The following is a 20,345-nucleotide window of genomic DNA, read 5'->3' on the forward strand; positions in this document are numbered from 1 at the left end:
GGGGACTCCTCTATCCTTTTTCACCACCACCAGAAAGGCTGGTTGGATCCCACAGATTGCCCAGAATCTTAGAACTTGAGTTTACAATTATTTAATGGGTGAGAAGCTAACTCGAACATTCTGTTGTCATTTACTTACACCTTTATTTCCGCCTAAGGTTTAGGAGCTGAGTAGTATTTTCATTCACTGAAGTATGAATTACTTTGATGATGATCTTGATTGACACTTGTGGTCACAGGAGGGACCATGTATAAACTGTAGAGTATTTGCTTAGCATGCAGAAGGTTGCAGGTTCAATCCCTGACATCTCCAGTCAAAGAGTCTGGCAGTAGGTGACGTGAAAGACCTCTGTTATAATAATTTGGAGAGCTGAAGGGGCCATACAGACCATCTAGTCCAATTCCTTGCTCAATGCAGAATCAGCCTAGAGTTTTCCTAACAACTGTTTGTCCAGGCACTGCTTGAAGAATGCAATACGCTGCCTGACCCAAAGTGACACAAAATGGTACTTTACAAAATACAAGAAGATATGTCCCTGTCCAGAAGATCTTAAAATCTCAGAGAACTGTGTTTCTTTATCAGATTTCCTGATTATATCTCTTTAAAAGAATATTAGTGGTTGAATCCAACCATGTATTTTTCTCAATCACAACCATTTTCTCTCTTTTTTACAGCTTCCATACTGCACAAAATTTGTCCATGCAGATTGTACAATTAATAGCACAGCATTTCTTCTGTTAGAGTCACTAGCCTCTAGGCTGGGCCTGGAGATCTCCCACATTTACAACTGAGCTTCAGTTGGCAAAGATCAGCTCCCTTGGAGAAAATGGCTGTTTTGAAGGGTGGACTCTATGGCAGGGGTGGCCAACAGTAGCTCGCTAGATGTTTTTGCCTACAACTCCCATCAGCCCCAGTCAGCATGGCCAATGGCTGGGGCTGATGGGAGTTGTAGACAAAAACATCTGGAGAGCTACCATTGGCCACCCCTGCTCTATGGTATTGTACCTTGAGTCCCCTCACCTTCCCAAACCCCACCCTCTCCTGGATCCACTTCCAAAGTATGCAGGTATTTTCCAACACAGACCTGGCAGCCCTATTTCTTCAGGATCAAAACAGATCACCTTATGCTTATTTTGTATTGATATCTTGCTTTTCTCCTTGACTGGAAACACAGTACAATTTTTCACATTATTTCCCTTCCTCCACTTAAACTTTCCAAGAACAACCTTTTCAAGATAGGTTAAACTGAGAGATTGTGAAGAGCCCAAGGTCACTTGGTAGGCTTCCGTGACTGAACTGCGGATTCAGATTTATTGTTCCATGTGCTAATCTATCCATAAAACCACATCAGCCCTCTCCCCCTTTTCACCAATGGAAAAACTGGTTGGATCCACTCCCAGAGTATTTTCTCTTAAAATCTATCCTTTGTAGCATGTCTTAATTTGGTTTCCTACCAGTTTCAGAGTTTTTGGAAGCCCAGCAAGTTCCTGATCCATCTTCTCAGACATTGTTTTACCTCTTTGTTTCTCAGACAGTAGACAAGAGGATTGACCATGGGAGTCAGGACAGTATAAAAGAGAGAGAATATTTTGTTCATGTCACCCCAAGTTTCACTTTTTGGTAAGATGTATACAGCCATTAAGGTGCCATAGAAAATGATAACCACAGTGAGGTGTGAGGAGCAGGTGGAAAATGCCTTCTTCCTCCCTGTGATTGATGGGATTCTCAGGATGGTAGCAATAATATGAAAATAAGATGTCAAGGTTAAAACAAATGGGGGAAGAGTATCTATGGCTGAAAATATGAAAGCTAAAACCTGAACTAACTGTGTGTCTCCAGAAGCAAGTTTTATGAAAGCAGGGAAATCACAGAAGAAATGGTCTATACCAGCTGAACCACAGAAATGTAAAGATGACATCACAATTATTATTATACTAATTGGCAACAGTGCACATAGCCAAGAACCAGCTGCAAGCTTGAGACAGAATTTTTCATTCATTAGAGTTCCATAATGCAGTGGTTGACAAATTGCTAGGTATCGATCATAAGACATCACAGCTAACAAGTAACATTCAGTGCACACCAGAAATCCAAAAGAAATATAACTGAACCAAACAATCTTTAACTGAAATGGTCCTGTCCCCAGTTATTAAACTAGTTAGCATCCTGGGCAGGATGACTGAGCTGTAAAAGGTCTCCATACAGGAAAAGTTTCCCAAGAAGAAGTACATAGGAGTATGAAGCTGGGAACTGGACACAACCAGGAGAAAGATGGTGAGGTTTCCAGATATAGTTATTATATAGATCACCAGAAGAACCAGGAAAAGAAGGAACTGTAAATCATGAAGGCTTTCAAAGCCCAGCATGATGAATTCTGAGATGTCTGTGCAGTTTATATATGTTGCGTTTTCTGTTGGCTTCATCTGTAAATGAAAAAAAAGTACAATTAACATGATTTTTTTTAAAGGACTAAACAAGAGTGGACTCTGTATGTTGAAACCTTCTCAAGTCATGGACAACCCCCCCTCCCGCTCTCCTTTGGGTGATTTTATTGAGTCTCCAAACACACATTTGAAACATGGAACTAATCTTCAGCAAATTGCATGCAGGAGATGGCATCTCAAGGTGAATTTCTTTGCAGCAGTCATTGACTATCTCTGCTTATATTTCCAAATACATCTTTTCTTTAGGAATAAATGATACACTCATGTACTCAGATCACACCAGAGACATAACCATGATTGGATCTCAAAAGGTTTTTACAGGTGAAAAAGAGAGAAGGGGTCTCCTTTGACCCTTTGATAAAGTTTATGCTGGTGATCATGGAACCTTCACTGACAAAAGCCATGGAAGCAGTAAAAAGCAGTGACAAGGGGGAATGAAATAGCAGCTGGATATGGCACCCATTCCTAGTGAAATGAAAAGACCTCCCAATGAAATGACAAGACCTGAAAACAACAACAGCACTGAAGTAGTAACTAATCAATATTGCAAAACCTAGGAAGCTTATGGAGGCCAAATGAGTATCATTGCAGAAAAGCATCACCACAGGAAAAAAAAGGAGGGGAGGAGTTTGACTTTGTGTGTCTACAAAAATTAAGTTGATACTCCAGGAATATTAGAATACTAATTCCCAGAGGTCCACATATCCAGGATGCAGCAAACAGCGGGATGCAAATTCTGCTATTATTGAGGTAGCATGATACAGCAGTTTGCATAATGCTAAATAACAATCATAAGACATTGCAGATAGAAAGTAGCATTCAGTAACTACAAATAATCCAAATAAATGCAATTGTGCAAACCATGTGTTAACAGAAATTGTTCTTTCTCCACTTAAAAAACAAAACAAAAAATAGCATTCTCAGCAGGATAGTTGAACTCCAAACAGCATAGGACTCCAAACAGGTCTTCCTTGACCACTATAAATGCTATGCCTGTGATCATGGAATACCTGCACTAAAAAAATGCTATGCAAGATGAAGTCTGTAATAAGGAGAGGAAAAGGAAGAAAATGAGCACTTAGTTGGCTGGAACTAACCGTATGGCACTTGTTCCTAGTAAAAAACAAAACAAAAACAAACAAAAAACACCCTGTAATGCAGTGCTGTAATATAGAACTATTTATTGTTAGCATTAAAACCAATGCAGACAACACTCACAAAATTTAAATGCAGCCTTTGGACCTTTGATTTGCATGATCAGAACTCTCATTCAATGAAAGAAAATGGTCTTGGATAAACTGACAGAATTCTGTGACTGGAAATCCCAGGAACTTCAGGGGGGGGGAAGCACAAATCAGGGGATGCTTGCATAAATTAATTAGCAGTTTGATATTTGACTGGATTGGAGAATGATGGGGAATGAAACGGAAATCATAACCAGAGTGGGATGTAATTAGAACTATGGACATGGAGTTAAGATTTTTGCTGTTGATGGTTCTTGTGATTACAGTTTCTCAGAAGCCAACATAATCAGGACAATCTAAATTAAACACTAAACAGCTAAAATCTGATACAGAAATTATCTAAATGAATGTGTTCAACAAAAGCTATACCACAATACAAACATGAATCTTGCCATCCCCTAGAAAGAGTCAGACATTGATAAGCAGAGAATATTGGAGATTTGAGGTGCCTTCTGCAATGAACTTTTGTTTTAGTAGTGCATTTCTTGAACACATGGGAGTATGCTGGCAGTAAGGTAGGAAATAGTTCCAAAGCATCATTATAAGTAGAATTCAAAGCAGAATTATAACCTGCTAAGCCCATTGACATCAATGAGCTTGGAAGGGTTTAATTCTTCTTAGAATGTTGCAATAAATTTTATAAGACCAAAGAAGCCTCTTTTGCAAGCCAGAATTTCTTCCTACCTTCATCTCCACAGTTTTTTCTCTCTCTTGTCCCATTTGCAAAAGGGAGAAACTAAGCCAATACAGGACATTGGATGTAGAAGCAGTAGTGATGAGAACTTTGAAATTTTCCAAAACTCCTCCAAAGTTCTTTATTATCTGGAAAGATATATACATTTATTTTAGGTAACTCATTCACCATGAACATTTCTGTCATTGTACTATGCACAGATTCCACAGAAACCAAGTATGACCAGTGCCCTAAGACACACACATACACAAAGGAGTGGTAAGTATAGGATGGGAGTGAGACAGAGGAGAAAAACTACTAGGATCCAATTCACTGTTTACCTCTTCAATAGAAGAAGAAGAAGATATTGGATTTATATCCCGCCCTCCACTCTGAAGAGTCTCAGAGTGGCTCACAATCTCCTTTACCTTCCTCCCCCACAACAGACACCCTGTGAGGTGGGTGGGGCTGGAGAGGGCTCTCACAGCAGCTGCCCTTTCAAGGACAACCTCTGCCAGAGCTATGGCTGACCCAAGGCCATTCCAGCAGGTGCAAGTGGAGGAGTGGGGAATCAAAGCCGGTTCTCCCAGATAAGAGTCCACACACTTAACCACTACACCAAACTGGCTCTCCTGTTGAGAGAGCAGCTGCATTACCTTCATCATTGGCATGACTGAGACAAGGCCTATAATGGGTTGTCATTGTGTTTAGTGAATGTTATTGAAGTCCACTTGACTTCTATGGTTCTGTCATTCTTTCTCCATATAATAAAATGCAGTGTGGTAGATCTTCTTTGCAAAATCTTCTTTCCATTTATTATGTTGTCCCAAAAGCAAACCAGTATGTATTAATTCTCATTTCCCCTCATTCATATATGTAAGGACTTCCCTAGGGACCTATGTCAGTGGGGAATGGAAAATACGTACACTCTCCAAGGAGCACATTATGTCATCGAGATGAAATTATTTTCTAAAAGATTCTTTGTGAAAGTTTAAGAAAAACAAATAGTTCTGATGATGACTGATATCCCATGCAGAGGTCATGCATGTACTAAATTGATTCCAATAAAATAAATTAAACAGTGTTAAACACCAGTCATTTCTGACTCTGGAGTGATGTTGCTTTCACAGTGTTGCAGAGATATCATTCCACCTAGCCTATCAACAAGCAGATCTTCTGGGTAAACTGGAGCAGTATTCCCCCCAAATAAGCCTCAAACAGCCCAGTCAGCCCAGGGATGTCCAGCCCAGGGTTAAAGGCCAGTGGCAAATCCTTATCATCAGGCCTGGACAGACAGAACAGCTGGCTCAGGTGAGGGAAGGTCTTAGATTGGTCGGGGGCAGAGTGTCAGAGAAGACATTCCACCCAAACCCAGGAGAAGGTAGACAATGGGGAAAAAAAAGAAGATGGGCAGCTGGGTCTGGTCTGTCTAAGAGGGCCAATGTCCACCCAGTGGGATGTGAAAAGCCAGGGTCAGACAGGTGGACTGCATGGGACAAGATCTTTAAAAGAGGAACTCCAGGAAGACGCCAGTGAGGAAACTGTTGGCCATCCATGTGGAGTGTCGTGGGCTGAGCACATGGATGAAGAGCAACTATCCCCTCTCCTTCCATTCTGAGGTCTGGGAAGCCTCCTTCAGTGCAGAGGCAGAACATCAGAGTTTGTGAAAATGCTGTCAGAGTTGGAACAGACTCACATTTCTCTTGAAAACAGGGATGCAGTTGCATGCATTGCCTTGGCACAGGGCTTAGAAAATTTGTATCCCCTTATTTTACCTTTTCACCCTTTGGCCAGGCCAGTAGCCAGGTGTGGCCCATGGGGGAGAATCACCCAACATTTCCTTGGGCCACTCAACAAATGTCTCATGATTGCCCCACTCCTATGCCAAAGTATAAAGTGCTCTACTGTATACCCAGGAAGGTTTGGCATTATCCTAATCTATCTCCTAGACCAGGCTGTGGTGAAGAGCGCTATAGTAAACGCTGCCATCCTTCAGTTGCACATATGCAGGTGAATAGTGGTATGTTTGTTTTATATGGATGGTTATTGTGGTTGGGGGATGGCATCCTGTGTGTATTTTTATATGAATTGTGTATTTGGGAGGGAGTGTAGCTGCTAATGTGGCCTCATGGGATGCTTGCACAATTGAGGCTCATAACAAATTGGATAAGGTTCCATAACTTCTTCCTGATTGTTAGAACTCCAAGACATCAAGACTCTGTTTAATCTGCAGTATAACCATGAACTTACACAGTGGTTCATGCCTTGCACCACCTTTTCCTCTAATAGCCATCTTAAACCCTGACACCTCCTCCCCCAGAGAGCCCTGTGGTAAGCTGCAGTACTGCAGTCCAAGCTCTGCTCACAACCTGAGTTCGATCCCAGCAGAAGCTGGGTTCACGTAGCCAACTCAAGGTTGACTCAGCCTTTCATCCTTCTGAGGTTGGTAAAATGAGTACCCAGCCTCCTGGGGGTAAAGTGTAGATGACTGGGGAAGGCATCCAGTAAAAAGTCTGCCATGAAAATGCCATGATTCAACATAACCCAAGAGTCGGAAATGACTGGTGCTTGCACAGGGGAGACTACCTTTTACCTTTACCTCCTCCGCCATCTATCCCAGGCTATGTTTGACCTCCTTCAATTATCATCCTAACATCTGTACCTGCCCTCAAGGCCCTCTCCCAATCTTCTTGTCCCTCTTACTCATAAGGGCTTTCCCTGCCCCGCCCCAGCAGCAGATGTTGCCAGATATCCATTCCCCACACGAGGTCTATTGGGCCAGACTCTCCCTATTAAGAGGACCCTGTCCCATCCTGGACAGTTCTTGCCACTGCCCCACTAACTTTCTCACCTCCATATCCCAAGACAGGCTTTTCCCCAGTATCTCTCAGCCACAGGGAGTATAATTGAATGTATAAAACAAAAGTATTGAATTTTGAACTTTCAGCAGATATTAGTTTGGAGAACATCCAGGGCTCCCTTCCAGTGAGAACATCCAGTGAGTGCTCCCTTCTCATATGGTTGCCAAAGCATTTGAGCTTCAGCTTCAGCATCTGACCTTCCAGGGAACAGTCAGGGTTGATTTCCCTTAGGGCTGACTGATTTGATCTTCTTGCAGTCCAAGGGACATATGAACATATGAAGCTGCCTTATCCTGAATCAGACCCTTGGTCCATCAAAGTCAGTATTGTCTACTCAGACTGGTGGCAGCTTTCAGGGTCTCAAGCTGAATTTTTTCATGCCTACCTGGACCCTTTTAGTTGGAGATGCCAGGAATTGAACCTGGGACCAAGCAGATGCTCTACCACTGAGCCACTGTCCCTTCCCAAGATTCTTCTCCAGCACCACAAAACCACATTCATTGGCTACCTCTGCTTAAAAATTTCCAGACACATCTATTCCTTAGGAATAAATGGTATGATCATATACTCAGATCATATCAGAGAGACTTAACTATGATTGGATCCCAAAAGGCCTTCTACTGGTGAAAAAGAGAGGAGGAGTCCCCTTTGACCCTTTGATAAAGGCTGTCAGACAATGGAATTTCAAATCAACCAGACTCCATTGGATACAAAGTTAAGGCTTTATTTGAGAGTTCATAGTTTCTGAGCGCAGCAAGATTGGAACTGATACTTTCTCAAGGGTGCATAGATACTTTAAAGATTGCCGATTGTATACCGGATCCAGTACAAAGTGCTGGTCGTAACCTTTAAAGCCCTATATGGCCAAGGACCGACCTACCTGAGGGATCGTCTCTCCCTATATGAGCCCCAGAGAGCACTGAACATATGAACATATGAAGCTGCCTTATACTGAATTAGACCCTCGGTCCATCAAAGTCAGTATTGTCTACTCAGACTGGCAGCAGCTCTCCAGAGTCTCAAGCTAAGGTTTTTCACACCTATTTGCCTGGACCCTTTTAGTTGGAGATGCCGGGGATTGAACCTGGGACCTTCTGCTTACCAAGCAGATGCTCTACCACTGAGCCACCGTCCCTACTGAGGTCAGTAGGCAAAAACAGACTGAATATCCCTGGGCCAAAAGAAGTAAAACTGCAAAGCACCCGCACTTGGGCCTTTTCCGCCACAGCCCCACAACTCTGGAACCAGCTCCCAGAGGAGGTGCGGGCCCTGCGGAACTTAGACCAGTTCCGCAGGGCCTGCAAGACCGCCCTCTTCAGACAGGCATTTACTAATGATTGTACTAATGTTTATGGCTAGATTAATAATACTTACCGCCACTGTTAGTTTAGGAATGTTTTAATTACTGATTGGTTTTAATGTGATTTTAATGTTTTATTATTGTATTGTTCATTTTAAATGTTGTAAGCCGCCCTGAGCCTGCTTCGGCGGGGGAGGGCGGGATATAAATAAAATTTTACATTACATTACATTACATTACAAAGAATTGTACATCAAAGGTTTCTAAACAAATCTACTTTCCCAAGCATGTCCAACATGAAGTGATACATTTCACACGGTTGCTTTCTCTTATCTCTTTGTGGTTCATTCTCACAGGGATGGCCAAACTGCCATCCCTGGAGGCATTTTATCTTCAAAGGGATGTTGCCTTTGTTAGTATCAGGGACAGGAATTCACACCAGTGTTAGTAGCAACTGTGCATCTACTTTGATATGCAAGGTCTCTTCTTAGGGCTAGTAACATATGTTAGGAAAATGGAGTCAGTTAAGCTAAGCAATTCACCACAGTTTAAATCAAGCATCATATTATATCATGGTAACTTTCCAATGTCTGACAAAGGCTATGCTGTGGATCATGAAACCTTCACTGACAAAAACTGGGCAAAACAGAAGCAGTAAAAAAGGAGTGATGGGAGAAGTGAAATAGCAGCTGGATATGCCACCCATTCCTAGTGAAATAAAAAGACTTCCTCTCTAAAAACAACAGCAGCATTAAAGCAGTAGCTAATCACAGCTGTACAAAAAGCCCAGCAGAAACTCATTATTTCTTACTACCTTCATTCTCCACAGTTTTTTCCTCTCTTGTTCAGTTTGCAAAAGGGAGAAACTAAGCCAGAACAGGAAACTGGGTGTTGAAGCAGTAGTGGTAAGAATAGCAGAGTCCCCAAAAGTGCTCAGAGAGAGAGCAGCCTCACATTTCTCTTGAAAACAGAGACACAGTTGCATGCATTGCCATTGGAATAGGGCTGAGAAAATTCCTCTTCCTTTCTTTTAACTTTTGGCCGCTTGGCCAGGCCAGTAGCCTGGTGTGGCCCATGGTGGGAATCACCCAACATTTCCTTTGGCTACCTCAGCAAAAGTCCCATGATTGCTCCTCTCTACTGTATAACTGGGAGGGTTTGGTATCATCCCAATCTGTCTCATCGGCTGGGCTGTGGTGAAGAGTGCTATAGTAAACTCTGCCATCTTTTAATTGCACATCTGCAGGTGAACCTAGGGAGGCATTGTTGGTATGTTTGTTTTGTATGGAGGGTTACCGCAGTAGAGGAATGGGATCCTATGCATATATTTACATGAACTGCATGTTTGACAGGGACTGTAACTGCTAATGTGGCCATCATGGTCTTATGGGAAGCTTGTACAGCTGGGACCTATTACAAGTTGGATAAGATTCTGTAACCTCTTCCCCAATGTCAGAATAACTCTAAGACATAAAGATTCCGTCCAATCTGCAGTATATTAATAAGTTTATGCAGTGGTTCAGGCTGTGCACTACCTTTCCCTCTAATAGCTATCTTAAACCCTGACTCCTCCTCCCCTGTCTACCCCAGGCTATGTCTGACCATCTCCTTCAGTGATCATCCTAACATCTGGACCTGCCTTCTAGGCTCTCTCCCAATCTTCTTATCCCTTTTATTCATAAGGGTTATCCTTGCTCACGCTCAGCAGCATATACTGACAGCTATCTATTCCCCACAGAAAGTCTACTGAGCCAGACTCTCTCCCTATTAAAAGGACCCTGTCCCATCCTGGTTTAAGATGCAGTTCTTGCCTCTAATCCCCTCACTTCTATATCCCAAGGTATTCCTTTTTCCTGTCACCAGACAAGGCTTCCACCCAACATCTCTCAGCCATAGGGAGCATAATGATGTTTAAAACAAAAGTATTGAATTCTGAACTTTCAGTGGATATTAGTTTAGAGAACACCCAGGACTACAATTTGTCTCTTTTAAGTCCCATCAAGCTCATTAACATTTTTTGAGAAAATATGCATAGGATTGGATTATAGATTGTACAACTGCTAAAACAGTCTTGAACTTTTTAGATTTTAAATAATTCTGAAATGGAAAACTTTGAAGTCTCAAAAGTAAAATTACGATTTGGGTTCCAGAAGTATTACAACTTTACATTTTAATAATATTACTTTTAAAACATTAAAGTAGTTGTACACATTGAAACATTTATAAATATTGCCTCATCTATTTTTCAATGAACTGCGATGGCCAGGCTCAACTATCCTCAGCTATCTGCAACTCTCTTCTCTCGTTTTCACTAGTGAAAAAGTTAGGTCTACATTTTGAAAAATGCACCATTCATGATAATTTACAGCATAACCTTATGCAAGTCTCCTATAACTGAGTATTAGAATTGATGGGGTTCGATCCCATCTAAGTGAGCATCAGATTACAACCTCAACATTATTAATTTTTTCAAGCATTACTAATTTGAATTCTGTACTATAGCTGGCCTTTGAAAAGGCATATAACCAAAATATATTAGCATGAAATACCTGCCAGACTTACAGTGCATCCCTAAGCAGGTGTACTCAGAATCCTGCTTACTTCTACTCACTTACTCCCAGGAAACTGTTTTTATAATTGCACTGTCAGTTGTTAAATTCAAGTTTTTGGGTATTTGAAAGTTCTGTCCACAATCCAGTGAACCAATAAGTATGCATAAAACACTGCTTCTAGAGAGGCAGATCACTGGTCTACCTAGCCTGAACTTCTTTGAGCCTTCAGCTAACAAGAAATCCTAATTGCCGAGAGTTGCCTGGAGGTTTCAAGCAAGCATCATTTCAGAGACTCTAGCTAGTGGTTGTGAAACTTGTGATCATCTGCTGATGGATCTAATTCATGGAAAACTGCCTCAAGTGAAGAACAGCAAGGTCAACTAGTGTACCTTCTCTAGGTGCAGGCAGCAGGAATCTCTGCTTTCCTAGAACAAATGAGAGCAGACAGAAGTATTGTGGCACTTGGTGTCATCGACCACAAGGAGAAGTTTATTTGTTCTCTGCTTCAGTTTTTAAAAAAACCTCATTCTTTGGACTACATTTTTCTCTCCACCCACTCCCCTTTCATGGACTATTGTGTTTAAAACTGCAGACTTTTGAAATCTTTTTTAACAAGAGGGGTCAATAAGTAAACCCAGGTCTTTGTGCATACAAAGTACATGACTGAAATAGGAGCAAAAGGATAATTATAATCAGAAATATGAAGAAGCTGCAACTGATAGACATTGATAAACAGCAAAAAAAAGAACAATTAAATAAATAATGATTTCTATCACAAATGTATTAATTCTTTTGTATCTCAGAAAACCTCCTGAATTGATACACTGTTTTTCTAAGGCTGCTCCTTACTTCTTTATTCCTTAGGCTATATATGAAAGGATTGGCCATTGGAGTTAGAACTGCATATAAGAAAGAGAAGACCTTTTTGAGATCTTTGAACTTATCTGTTGTTGGCAACACATAGACAAATGTTAAGGATCCATAAAACATGGAAACTACAGTGAGATGGGAGGAGCAAGTGGAAAATGCCTTTTTTCTTCCAGTAATGGAAGGGATTTTCAGGATTGTTGTGATAATAAAAACATAGGATGCCACAGTTATGAGAAATGTAGGTAGAATCCCAATAGACGATGTTATAAAAGCTGCAGTTTCAATAACCTGGGTGTCACTGCAGGAAAGTCTAACTATAGGGGTGAAATCACAGAAAAAATGGTCAATCGTATATTGGTTGCAAAAATTAAGCTGTGACAACAAACACGTTAAGATGGTTATAAGAAGTATCCCAATTATCCATGATACTGAAACAAACAGGATACACTTTCTTTCATTCATAACTGAGGCATAATGCAAAGGTTTACATATGGCCAAGTAGCGGTCATATGACATAACAGCAAAGAGGTAACATTCTGTAGCTCCCAGAGTGGAAAAGAAATGCATCTGGAGAATGCAGCCCAAAAGAGAGATGGTTTTGTCCCTTGTGACAAAACTGGCCAGCATTCTTGGTAATATTGTTGAAATGTAGCAGGACTCCAAAAAGGACAGGTTTGCCAGAAAGAAGTACATGGGTGTATGGAGGGTCCGTTCAACCATAACCAGGACAACAATGAGAAGATTGCCTGACAGAATCACAAGGTAGATAGTTAGGAATAATAAGAAAAGGAGAATGTTCAAGTCCTCAGAATTGCCAAACCCTAGGAGGGTGAAGCTGGTGACAACAGTTCTGTTTTGCCAGTCTGAGTTTTCCACACACTGCATCTGTAAATAACAAATCATATACTGAGTACCGGAAAGGACTACTTTCCCACTCTCTTTCATACACATTGCTATTCATATAAAGGCCTCTAGGGAAAATGAAGAGATTACTATACAATGTTCAAACACATTGATCAAATACTGTATAAATGCCTTCAATAAACTAAGGCAAAGATGGACAAGAATGCTGAATGCAAAATAAGAACTATGAAAGACCATTCATGTTGTGCATATCTCTAAGTAAAATTGAAGCATGTGTGTGAAAAAGAAGGATAATCAAACATCCCACACTCCACATGCACAAGTAGTTGGAAAGAGCAAATAGTTTAGAAGACAGATAGCAACCAGGATATAGTGGTAAGAGGAAGAGAAGAGGAGGAGTATGAACAACCAGGAAACATTGACTAACGTTCATAATTCTTCCTGTGAATCTTCCTTCTTCTTTCTCTCCGCTTCATCTTCTTTAGTTGAAACATGCTGGAATATAAAATTCCTCATAATGACGGCTCTCTACCCATCTTGTTAGATCACACAAGGGTTTTTTCGCAGGAAGAGGGAGAGCTACCAATTTCCAGGGAAAATGAATATCAGGAGCCAGATGGGAGTATGGTAATTGAATGAGATCAGTGTTACAGTGAAAAAATGTAGTAAGATCTACCCTTAGCACTGTATGTGTTATACTTACTGAATAAGCTATATAAATATTTAGGACAGTAGTCTGGTGGACAAGCTGCTTTTCAGGGGAACTTGTTTGACATTATTACTTTTCCATCGTTGAATCCCAGCAGGGCTCTGGAGAACATTAAGTGTTTACTCAACCTAGACTTGAAAACCCCTGCTTTAAGAAATTTTACAACAAATTTAAATAATCAATTGTGCCTGTTTCTGACAGTTTATATCTATTCCTAGAAGATTTTTTTTCTTCTCACGCACCTTTCAAAAGATGGATTTTTTCTAGTAGAATGTGTTTATATTAACTGCTGTGTTCTTCAATTTTATTTATTGTGTGTATACACATAGCTCAATTACATCAGCCTTTTTATTCTCAGTAGGCAAAACATTGACAGAAAGAGGACAATAGTAATTATTTCCCCAAGAGAATTTTTCTGTATATAAAACAAAACAAAACACTTCTGTCCCAGGGGATCATGGGTAGTATGGAAGAGCGATAAATCACATAAATTCAGAATTTACAGATACTGGGTGCTTTCACAAAGCAACCATATGCAATAAAATCTAAAAGAAAAGAGCATTGAAATGAAAAGGCCTCTTCTCTGAAGACAACAGCATTGAAGCAGTAGCTAATCACAGGGTTGGAGGTGGTGGGTTTTTTTTGGGGGGGGGGAGGTTAGAAAAAGCTCAGCAGAAGTTCATTATTTTTTATTACCTTAATTCTCCTTGCTTTTTTCTCTCTTGTCCAATTTGCCAAAGGGAGAAACTAAGCCAGAACAGGAAACTGGGTGTTGAAGCAGTAGTGGTGAGAACTGATACGCTGTTTTTATAAGACTGCCCCATACTTCTTTGTTCCTTAGGCTGTATATGAAAGGATTAACCATTGGAGTTAGGACCATATACAAGAAAGATAAGATCTTTGAACTTCTCCATTGTTGGCAAGATGAAGGCTGATTCCGCACTTGGCATTTGCCTCCCTTTTGCTCCGTGGTTGTTCCATGTGGGTGTGATTTCCTGATTCCGCACTAGAGAATTTCTCCTGGATTCAGTTCCCAATCTGTTCTGTGTGTTCTGATTCCACATTACTGTTGCTCCCGGAGTTTCCCCCACAATCGTAGCAATTTCCCTCTCCCTCATACATTCCCCCCCCTTTTTTTTTAACACACATGCGTGTTCGCGTTACAATGCAATCATCTTTGTTTGCATTACAACGTAATGCCAGAGGCATAATACTGGCAAAGTCACTTGTTTTCCTTTCGCCTTGCCATTGGCAGGTTATCTAAGCCCTGGGAAATCTGAGTCAGCGATCCACCATTTTTATCCACACACGCAGAATGTTAAGCACACAGTTTTCCATTAAAAGCTAAAACAAATTACAAATAGATGCATGAAGGTGTGTGTGTGTGTGGGGGGGGAGACTTATGCTGAGGGGTTAAGGGAGAAAGTTTCCCCAACTTATCAAAAATATAAAGCTATAAACATAATCAAATTCCCATTCCCATTTGAGGCCATGGGGAGGGGGATCAATAAAGGTGGCAATTGTGCATCTTTGAAGCAGTTTGTGTAACATCGCTATTTATTTAGTTGCGTTGTAACGATCTTATTTGGAAAAACAATTATAATAGTCAGCAGTGATTTTAATTGGAGGGGGGAAGAAAGTAATCACAATGCAATATTATCAAAATCACGTGAAATACCATAAAGAATGGGGCGGGAGGAAGCAAGGGATGTATTCAGTAAAAGAAAATCACGTTACATTGTTATATTTTTTGAATTGTAACGCAAAACGTGATTTGTTTAAAAAAATTACTTTATTTCAGGAAAATATTGGATAATTTTCAAAGGGAGTAAAATTAAGGAAGTATGACGAAATAACAGGGTGGAATCATGGACGTGGAGTTATGTGGGTGCATTCTACTGATGCGAGAAGTTTGACAGCGCATTGGCATGAGTTCCGCACATAAATTTCAAGCCGCATCAAAAATAAACTTCTCACAAAATGATGATCTCCTTAATGTGGGCCGACACCACTTTGAGGGCGGGTCAAACTGCCACCCCGGGTCAAGATAAGCAGAAACCAACATCTGTCCCGGGGGAAACACAGCGCCAGAGCCGGAGCAAAGGCTAATGTGGAATGAGCCATAGACAAACATTAAGATTCCATAAAAATGGAAACTACAGTGAGGTGGGAGGAGCAGGTGGAAAATGCCTTTTGCCTTCCAGTAATGGAAGGGATTTTCAGGATTGTTGAGATAATAAAAACATAGGATGCCAAAGTTATCAGAAATGTAGGTAGAATTCCAATAAACGATGTTATAAAAGCAGCTATTTCAACAACTTTGGTGTCATTGGAGGAAAGTCTAACTATAGGGGTGAAATGACAGAAAAAATGGTCGATTGTATATTGGTTGCAAAAGTTAAGCTGTGACAAGAAATATGTTAAGATGGTTATAAGAAGTAGCCCAATTATCCATGATACTGAAACAAGCAGGATTCACTTTCTCTCGTTCATGTGTGGCATAATGCAAAGGTTTACATATGGCCAAGTAGTGATCATGTGACATGGCAGCCAAGAGGTAACATTCTGTAGCTGCCAGAGTAGAAAAGAAATGCATCTGGAGAACACAACCCAAAAGAGAGATGGTTTTGTCCCTTGTAACAAAACTGGCCAGCATTCTTGGTAATATTGTTGAAATGTAGCAGGACTCCAAAAAGGACAGGTTTGCCAGAAAGAAGTACATGGGTGTATGGAGGGTCTGTTCAACCATAACCAGGACAACAATGAGAAGATTGCCTGACAGAATCACAAGGTAGATAGTTAGGAATAATAAGAAAAGGAGAATGTTCAAGTCCTCAGAATTGCCAAACCCTAGGAGGGTGAAGCTGGTGACAACAGTTCTGTTTTGCCAGTCTGAGTTTTCCACACACAGCATCTGTAAATAACAAATCATATACTGAGTACCGGAAAGGACTACTTTCCCACTCTCTTTCATACACATTGCTATTCATATAAAGGCCTCTAGGGAAAATGAAGAGATTACTATACAATGTGCAAACACATTGATCAAATACTGTATAAATGCCTTCAATAAACTAAGGCAAAGATGGACAAGAATGCTGAATGCAAAATAAGAACTATGAAAGACCATTCATGTTGTGCATATCTCTAAGTAACAGAACTCTAAGAACAGTGGCTGCAATGCCACTGAGGATGTTCTCCGCAGCTGAGAACAAAACGTCTGGAAGGAAAACTTTCTCCAGTAGAACACGGCACTTGAGCCCGAAAGATTCTACAAACCCTAAAGAGGTCCATCAGTTACTATTATTTACAGCATATTATTGGAACTCTCTGTCTGGGGCAGTGATGCTCTGTATTCTTGGTGCTTGGTGGGGGAGGGGGGGCACAGTGGGAGGGCTTCTAGTGTCCTGGCCCCATTGGTGGACCTCCTGATGGCACTTAGTTTTTTTGGCCAGAGTGGGACACAGAGTGGGACTGGATGGGCCATTGGCCTGATCCAACATGGCTTCTCTTATGTTCTTATGGCTACAAACTGTACAAAATGCAGGACAGGAAAAACACTTTCTAACAGTGCAATCCTAAACAGAGTTAATGTTCCAAAATAACACAGCATACTATGAAAGCTTTCAAGCGTATAAGAAGTCTTCAACAGGATGGTAAAAAGTAAAGAGAAAAAGGTGGACCACTCAAAGAAGACAACTCTAAGGCCCTGATTATAAACCTTGGCTAGCAGGGGAAAGAAAGGAGAAACAGCGGGGGAGAGGATAAATGGAGAATCAGGTGCCCTCTGCATGTATCTCTACATTCCCTACTTGATCATTCTAATTCCTGGGATCATAATTTCATTTTGACAGACCTCATTCCAGTTCTAAAGCACTCACTGTAATCCCAGAGCCTAGCATTCTCCTCTCAGCAATGCAATTTCAGTGGGGACTCAGAATGCAGTCCTAAATCGGTCTACTCTATGACGCTTACGCCTGGGAAAGAGACTTGCAACTCATTATACTTTTAGTGACTGTTTGACTAATTCCTCCAGTTTGGCAATCTGTCCCTCATTTTATTTGCACCTTTGCAGTACATCAGTGTATTTCAGTGGAGCCAGTTCAAGTCTTCAGCTGGAGAGTCAGTCACTGAACATCATGATTAGGCAAGAATGCTGCCACCAATCAGCTCATAAGGTGACAGTGGCTTTTGATAGTGGGTTTTGCTGGATCAACCAAGTAATCACCAGGGACTGGGTCACAATGGCTGTGAATGATTTTATTAAAATTGCCTGACAACCTAATTTGCAGAATCTCTAGATATCTTCAGGTCAAATGACACCAGTATGTGGGATGATCAAAAGTTATGTATGGAGTAAGTAAGAATGTCTCCTGATATTTGTGATATCTATGGAAATCATGCAATCAGGATTCCTTATGTGTTGGCAGAAAGCATTCTAGCTCCTTGACTACATTATGAACACTTAGAAAACACACAAATTCCCTTGTGCATTTTATTTTGTAATAGGAAGAATCTTGAAAATTTTCTTCATTGCTTCCTTTACTTCTTTGTTCCTTAAACTGTATATGAGTGGATTGACTAGTGGGGTAAGAAGTGTGTAGAACAGAGAGAAGAATTTCTTCACCTCACTCAGGGAGCTGGTGTTTGGTAAGACATAGACTATCATCAAAGACCCATAAAAACAGGACACTACAATGATGTGCGAAGAGCAAGTAGAGAAGGCCTTCTGTTTCCCAACAGTGGATGGGATTCTCAGTATATTCTTAATGATGCTAACATAAGATATTACAATTATAAACAGTGGGAACAGAGTGCCTATGGAGGAGAATATCAGGAGGGTCATTTCAGCTAAATAGGTATCATCACAAGAGAGCCTTATCACTGGGGTAAAATCACAGAAGAAATGATTAACTTTGTTGGGTCCACAGAAAGTCAACCGAGACACCAAAAATATTACAATACCAAGTTTCAGTGCTCCAAATATCCAGGAAACAGCAATCAAGAGGACACAGATTCTGCCATTCATGAGCATTGCATAATGCAGTGGTCTGCATATTGCCAGATAACGGTCATAAGACATTACTGCTAGAAAATAACATTCAGTGGTTGCAAGAAAGCCGAAGAAATACATTTGGGCAATGCATCCATTTATAGAAATGCTTTGATTCCCACTTAGAAATCTGATCAGCATTCTTGGCATAATGGTTGAGCTGTAGCAGGTCTCCAAGAAAGACAAATTCCCCAGGAAGAAGTACATGGGGGTGTGAAGGTGCTTATCAATGGACACAAGGAAAACAAGGAGGATGTTTCCCACCATGGTAGCAAGGTAGATAGGAAGGAACAATATAAAAAGTAAAATCTGTAGATCTTTGATATTGAAGTCTAGAAGAATGAATTCTGTAGGAGTTGTTTGGTTTCCTTCTTCTGAATTCATGTTCAGGTACCTCTGAAACAGAAGAAAATATCAGGAAGTATTAGATTTGCCATAATGCAGGCATAACTAATTCAAAACATCTAAAGGATTAGCACCTCTGAGTGAGGTCTTAATTGGGTTGTTCCAAACTTTTCTCTGGTAGGAGGTGGGAATAAGTCCACTTTTATGCAGAAGAAGAGGAAGGAAGACAATTTTTTACAACCAGTCACTTCATTGCCTGGTCAGTTCATTTCAGAATGCTAAATTGTTCTTTCATGAAGAGATGCTATTCCATTAATCCTACATTGACATTCTTGCTGTTTCAATTATGCCTTTCTAAGGCATTGACTTCAGTGGGCTTAGAAAGGTGTAACCATACTTAGGACTGCCATGATAATAAGCTATCCAATGCCATGAATCCTATTACATCTTCCAAATGAAAACAAAAAAAATCTACAATCCATAGCTACTAAAACCATAAAGAATCCCAACCCATATTAAAAACAATAACATTTTGACAAGGCATCAATTTAATTCTATTAATTAGCATGCTTCAGATCAGAAACAAACATGCTTAATTCTTTTGTAGGGCTGTTCTATCATTGCTGTCTTCCGATGAAGAGACAAAAGCTTGAATGTTCCTATACTTTTGTATTTTAAAGGCCTCTTAGGACATTAAAAAAGTGCATCGAGATGAAGGCAAAGCTAGAGCTGCTTCCTTTATGAAGGTTATGTGGAGGCGAAGGGGGGATGTTATGTGGACCATCAAACCACTGAAATAACACATCTCAGTATCAAAAGGATTTCAAATCAGTGTCCTGAACATTTCTGTTTTTAGAAACTGACATGGTCTGAAGAAGAACAATCAGGCTCTGCTATTCAATAGAGCTCAGAACTCATTGCATCAGTATGTCCCACCGCATCAGGCAACATGAGGTCCTTGTCTACTACCATAAGTTTGCTAGTTGTTACGATGCCATTCAGACCTTTTCTTTGGTTATTGCTGCCAAGGACTAACATAAATGGGGGAAGAAAGGAGAAAAAGATGTTAAGGAGGTGACTGGCCCGAGTTCATCCAGGTAGGTTTATAACAGAGTAGGATTAGAGGCACTATAACTGCTACACCATATTGTCTGCCTAGTTTACAGCATCTTGAAATTGGGAGTGGGTACTGCATTATCCTGTGTCTTTGTAATCCCACATTGTGCATTCCTTGTATACTGCCAACTAGGGAAGTTTGCTGTTCACATCATCAGTCTATTTTATTTCCTAGTCTTATTACATTATCTGTTGGATAATTACATTTTTGTTCTGTACTCTGCAATCCCACTTGAGTCTCAGTGATGGCTAGCTATAAATAAACTAAATAAAACAAATCAGTGATAAAGAAATTTCAAGCTTCCTTACCTTAT

General features: G+C 40.6%; 3 protein-coding genes across 3 annotated transcripts; all 3 read right to left on the reverse strand.

The window, feature by feature from the left end:
• Positions 1-1,459: 1,459 nt before the first annotated feature.
• Positions 1,460-2,423, reverse strand: LOC132583491 (olfactory receptor 6N1-like). The gene is given in 2 exon segments (XM_060255122.1): positions 1,460-2,095; positions 2,097-2,423. Coding segments are annotated over 2 exon segments (963 nt in total).
• A 9,434-nt stretch (positions 2,424-11,857) lies between these two features.
• Positions 11,858-12,895, reverse strand: LOC132583493 (olfactory receptor 6F1-like). Its single transcript, XM_060255123.1, has one exon. The coding sequence runs from the start codon at positions 12,893-12,895 to the stop codon at positions 11,858-11,860; it is 1,038 nt and encodes a 345-aa protein (XP_060111106.1).
• Positions 12,896-18,012: 5,117 nt separating this feature from the next.
• On the reverse strand, positions 18,013-18,954 carry LOC132583494 (olfactory receptor 11L1-like). Its single transcript, XM_060255124.1, has one exon. The coding sequence runs from the start codon at positions 18,952-18,954 to the stop codon at positions 18,013-18,015; it is 942 nt and encodes a 313-aa protein (XP_060111107.1).
• Positions 18,955-20,345: the final 1,391 nt, after the last annotated feature.

Source organism: Heteronotia binoei, chromosome 15 (genome assembly GCF_032191835.1).
Source record: "Heteronotia binoei isolate CCM8104 ecotype False Entrance Well chromosome 15, APGP_CSIRO_Hbin_v1, whole genome shotgun sequence".
Taxonomy (NCBI): Eukaryota; Metazoa; Chordata; class Lepidosauria; order Squamata; family Gekkonidae; genus Heteronotia; species Heteronotia binoei.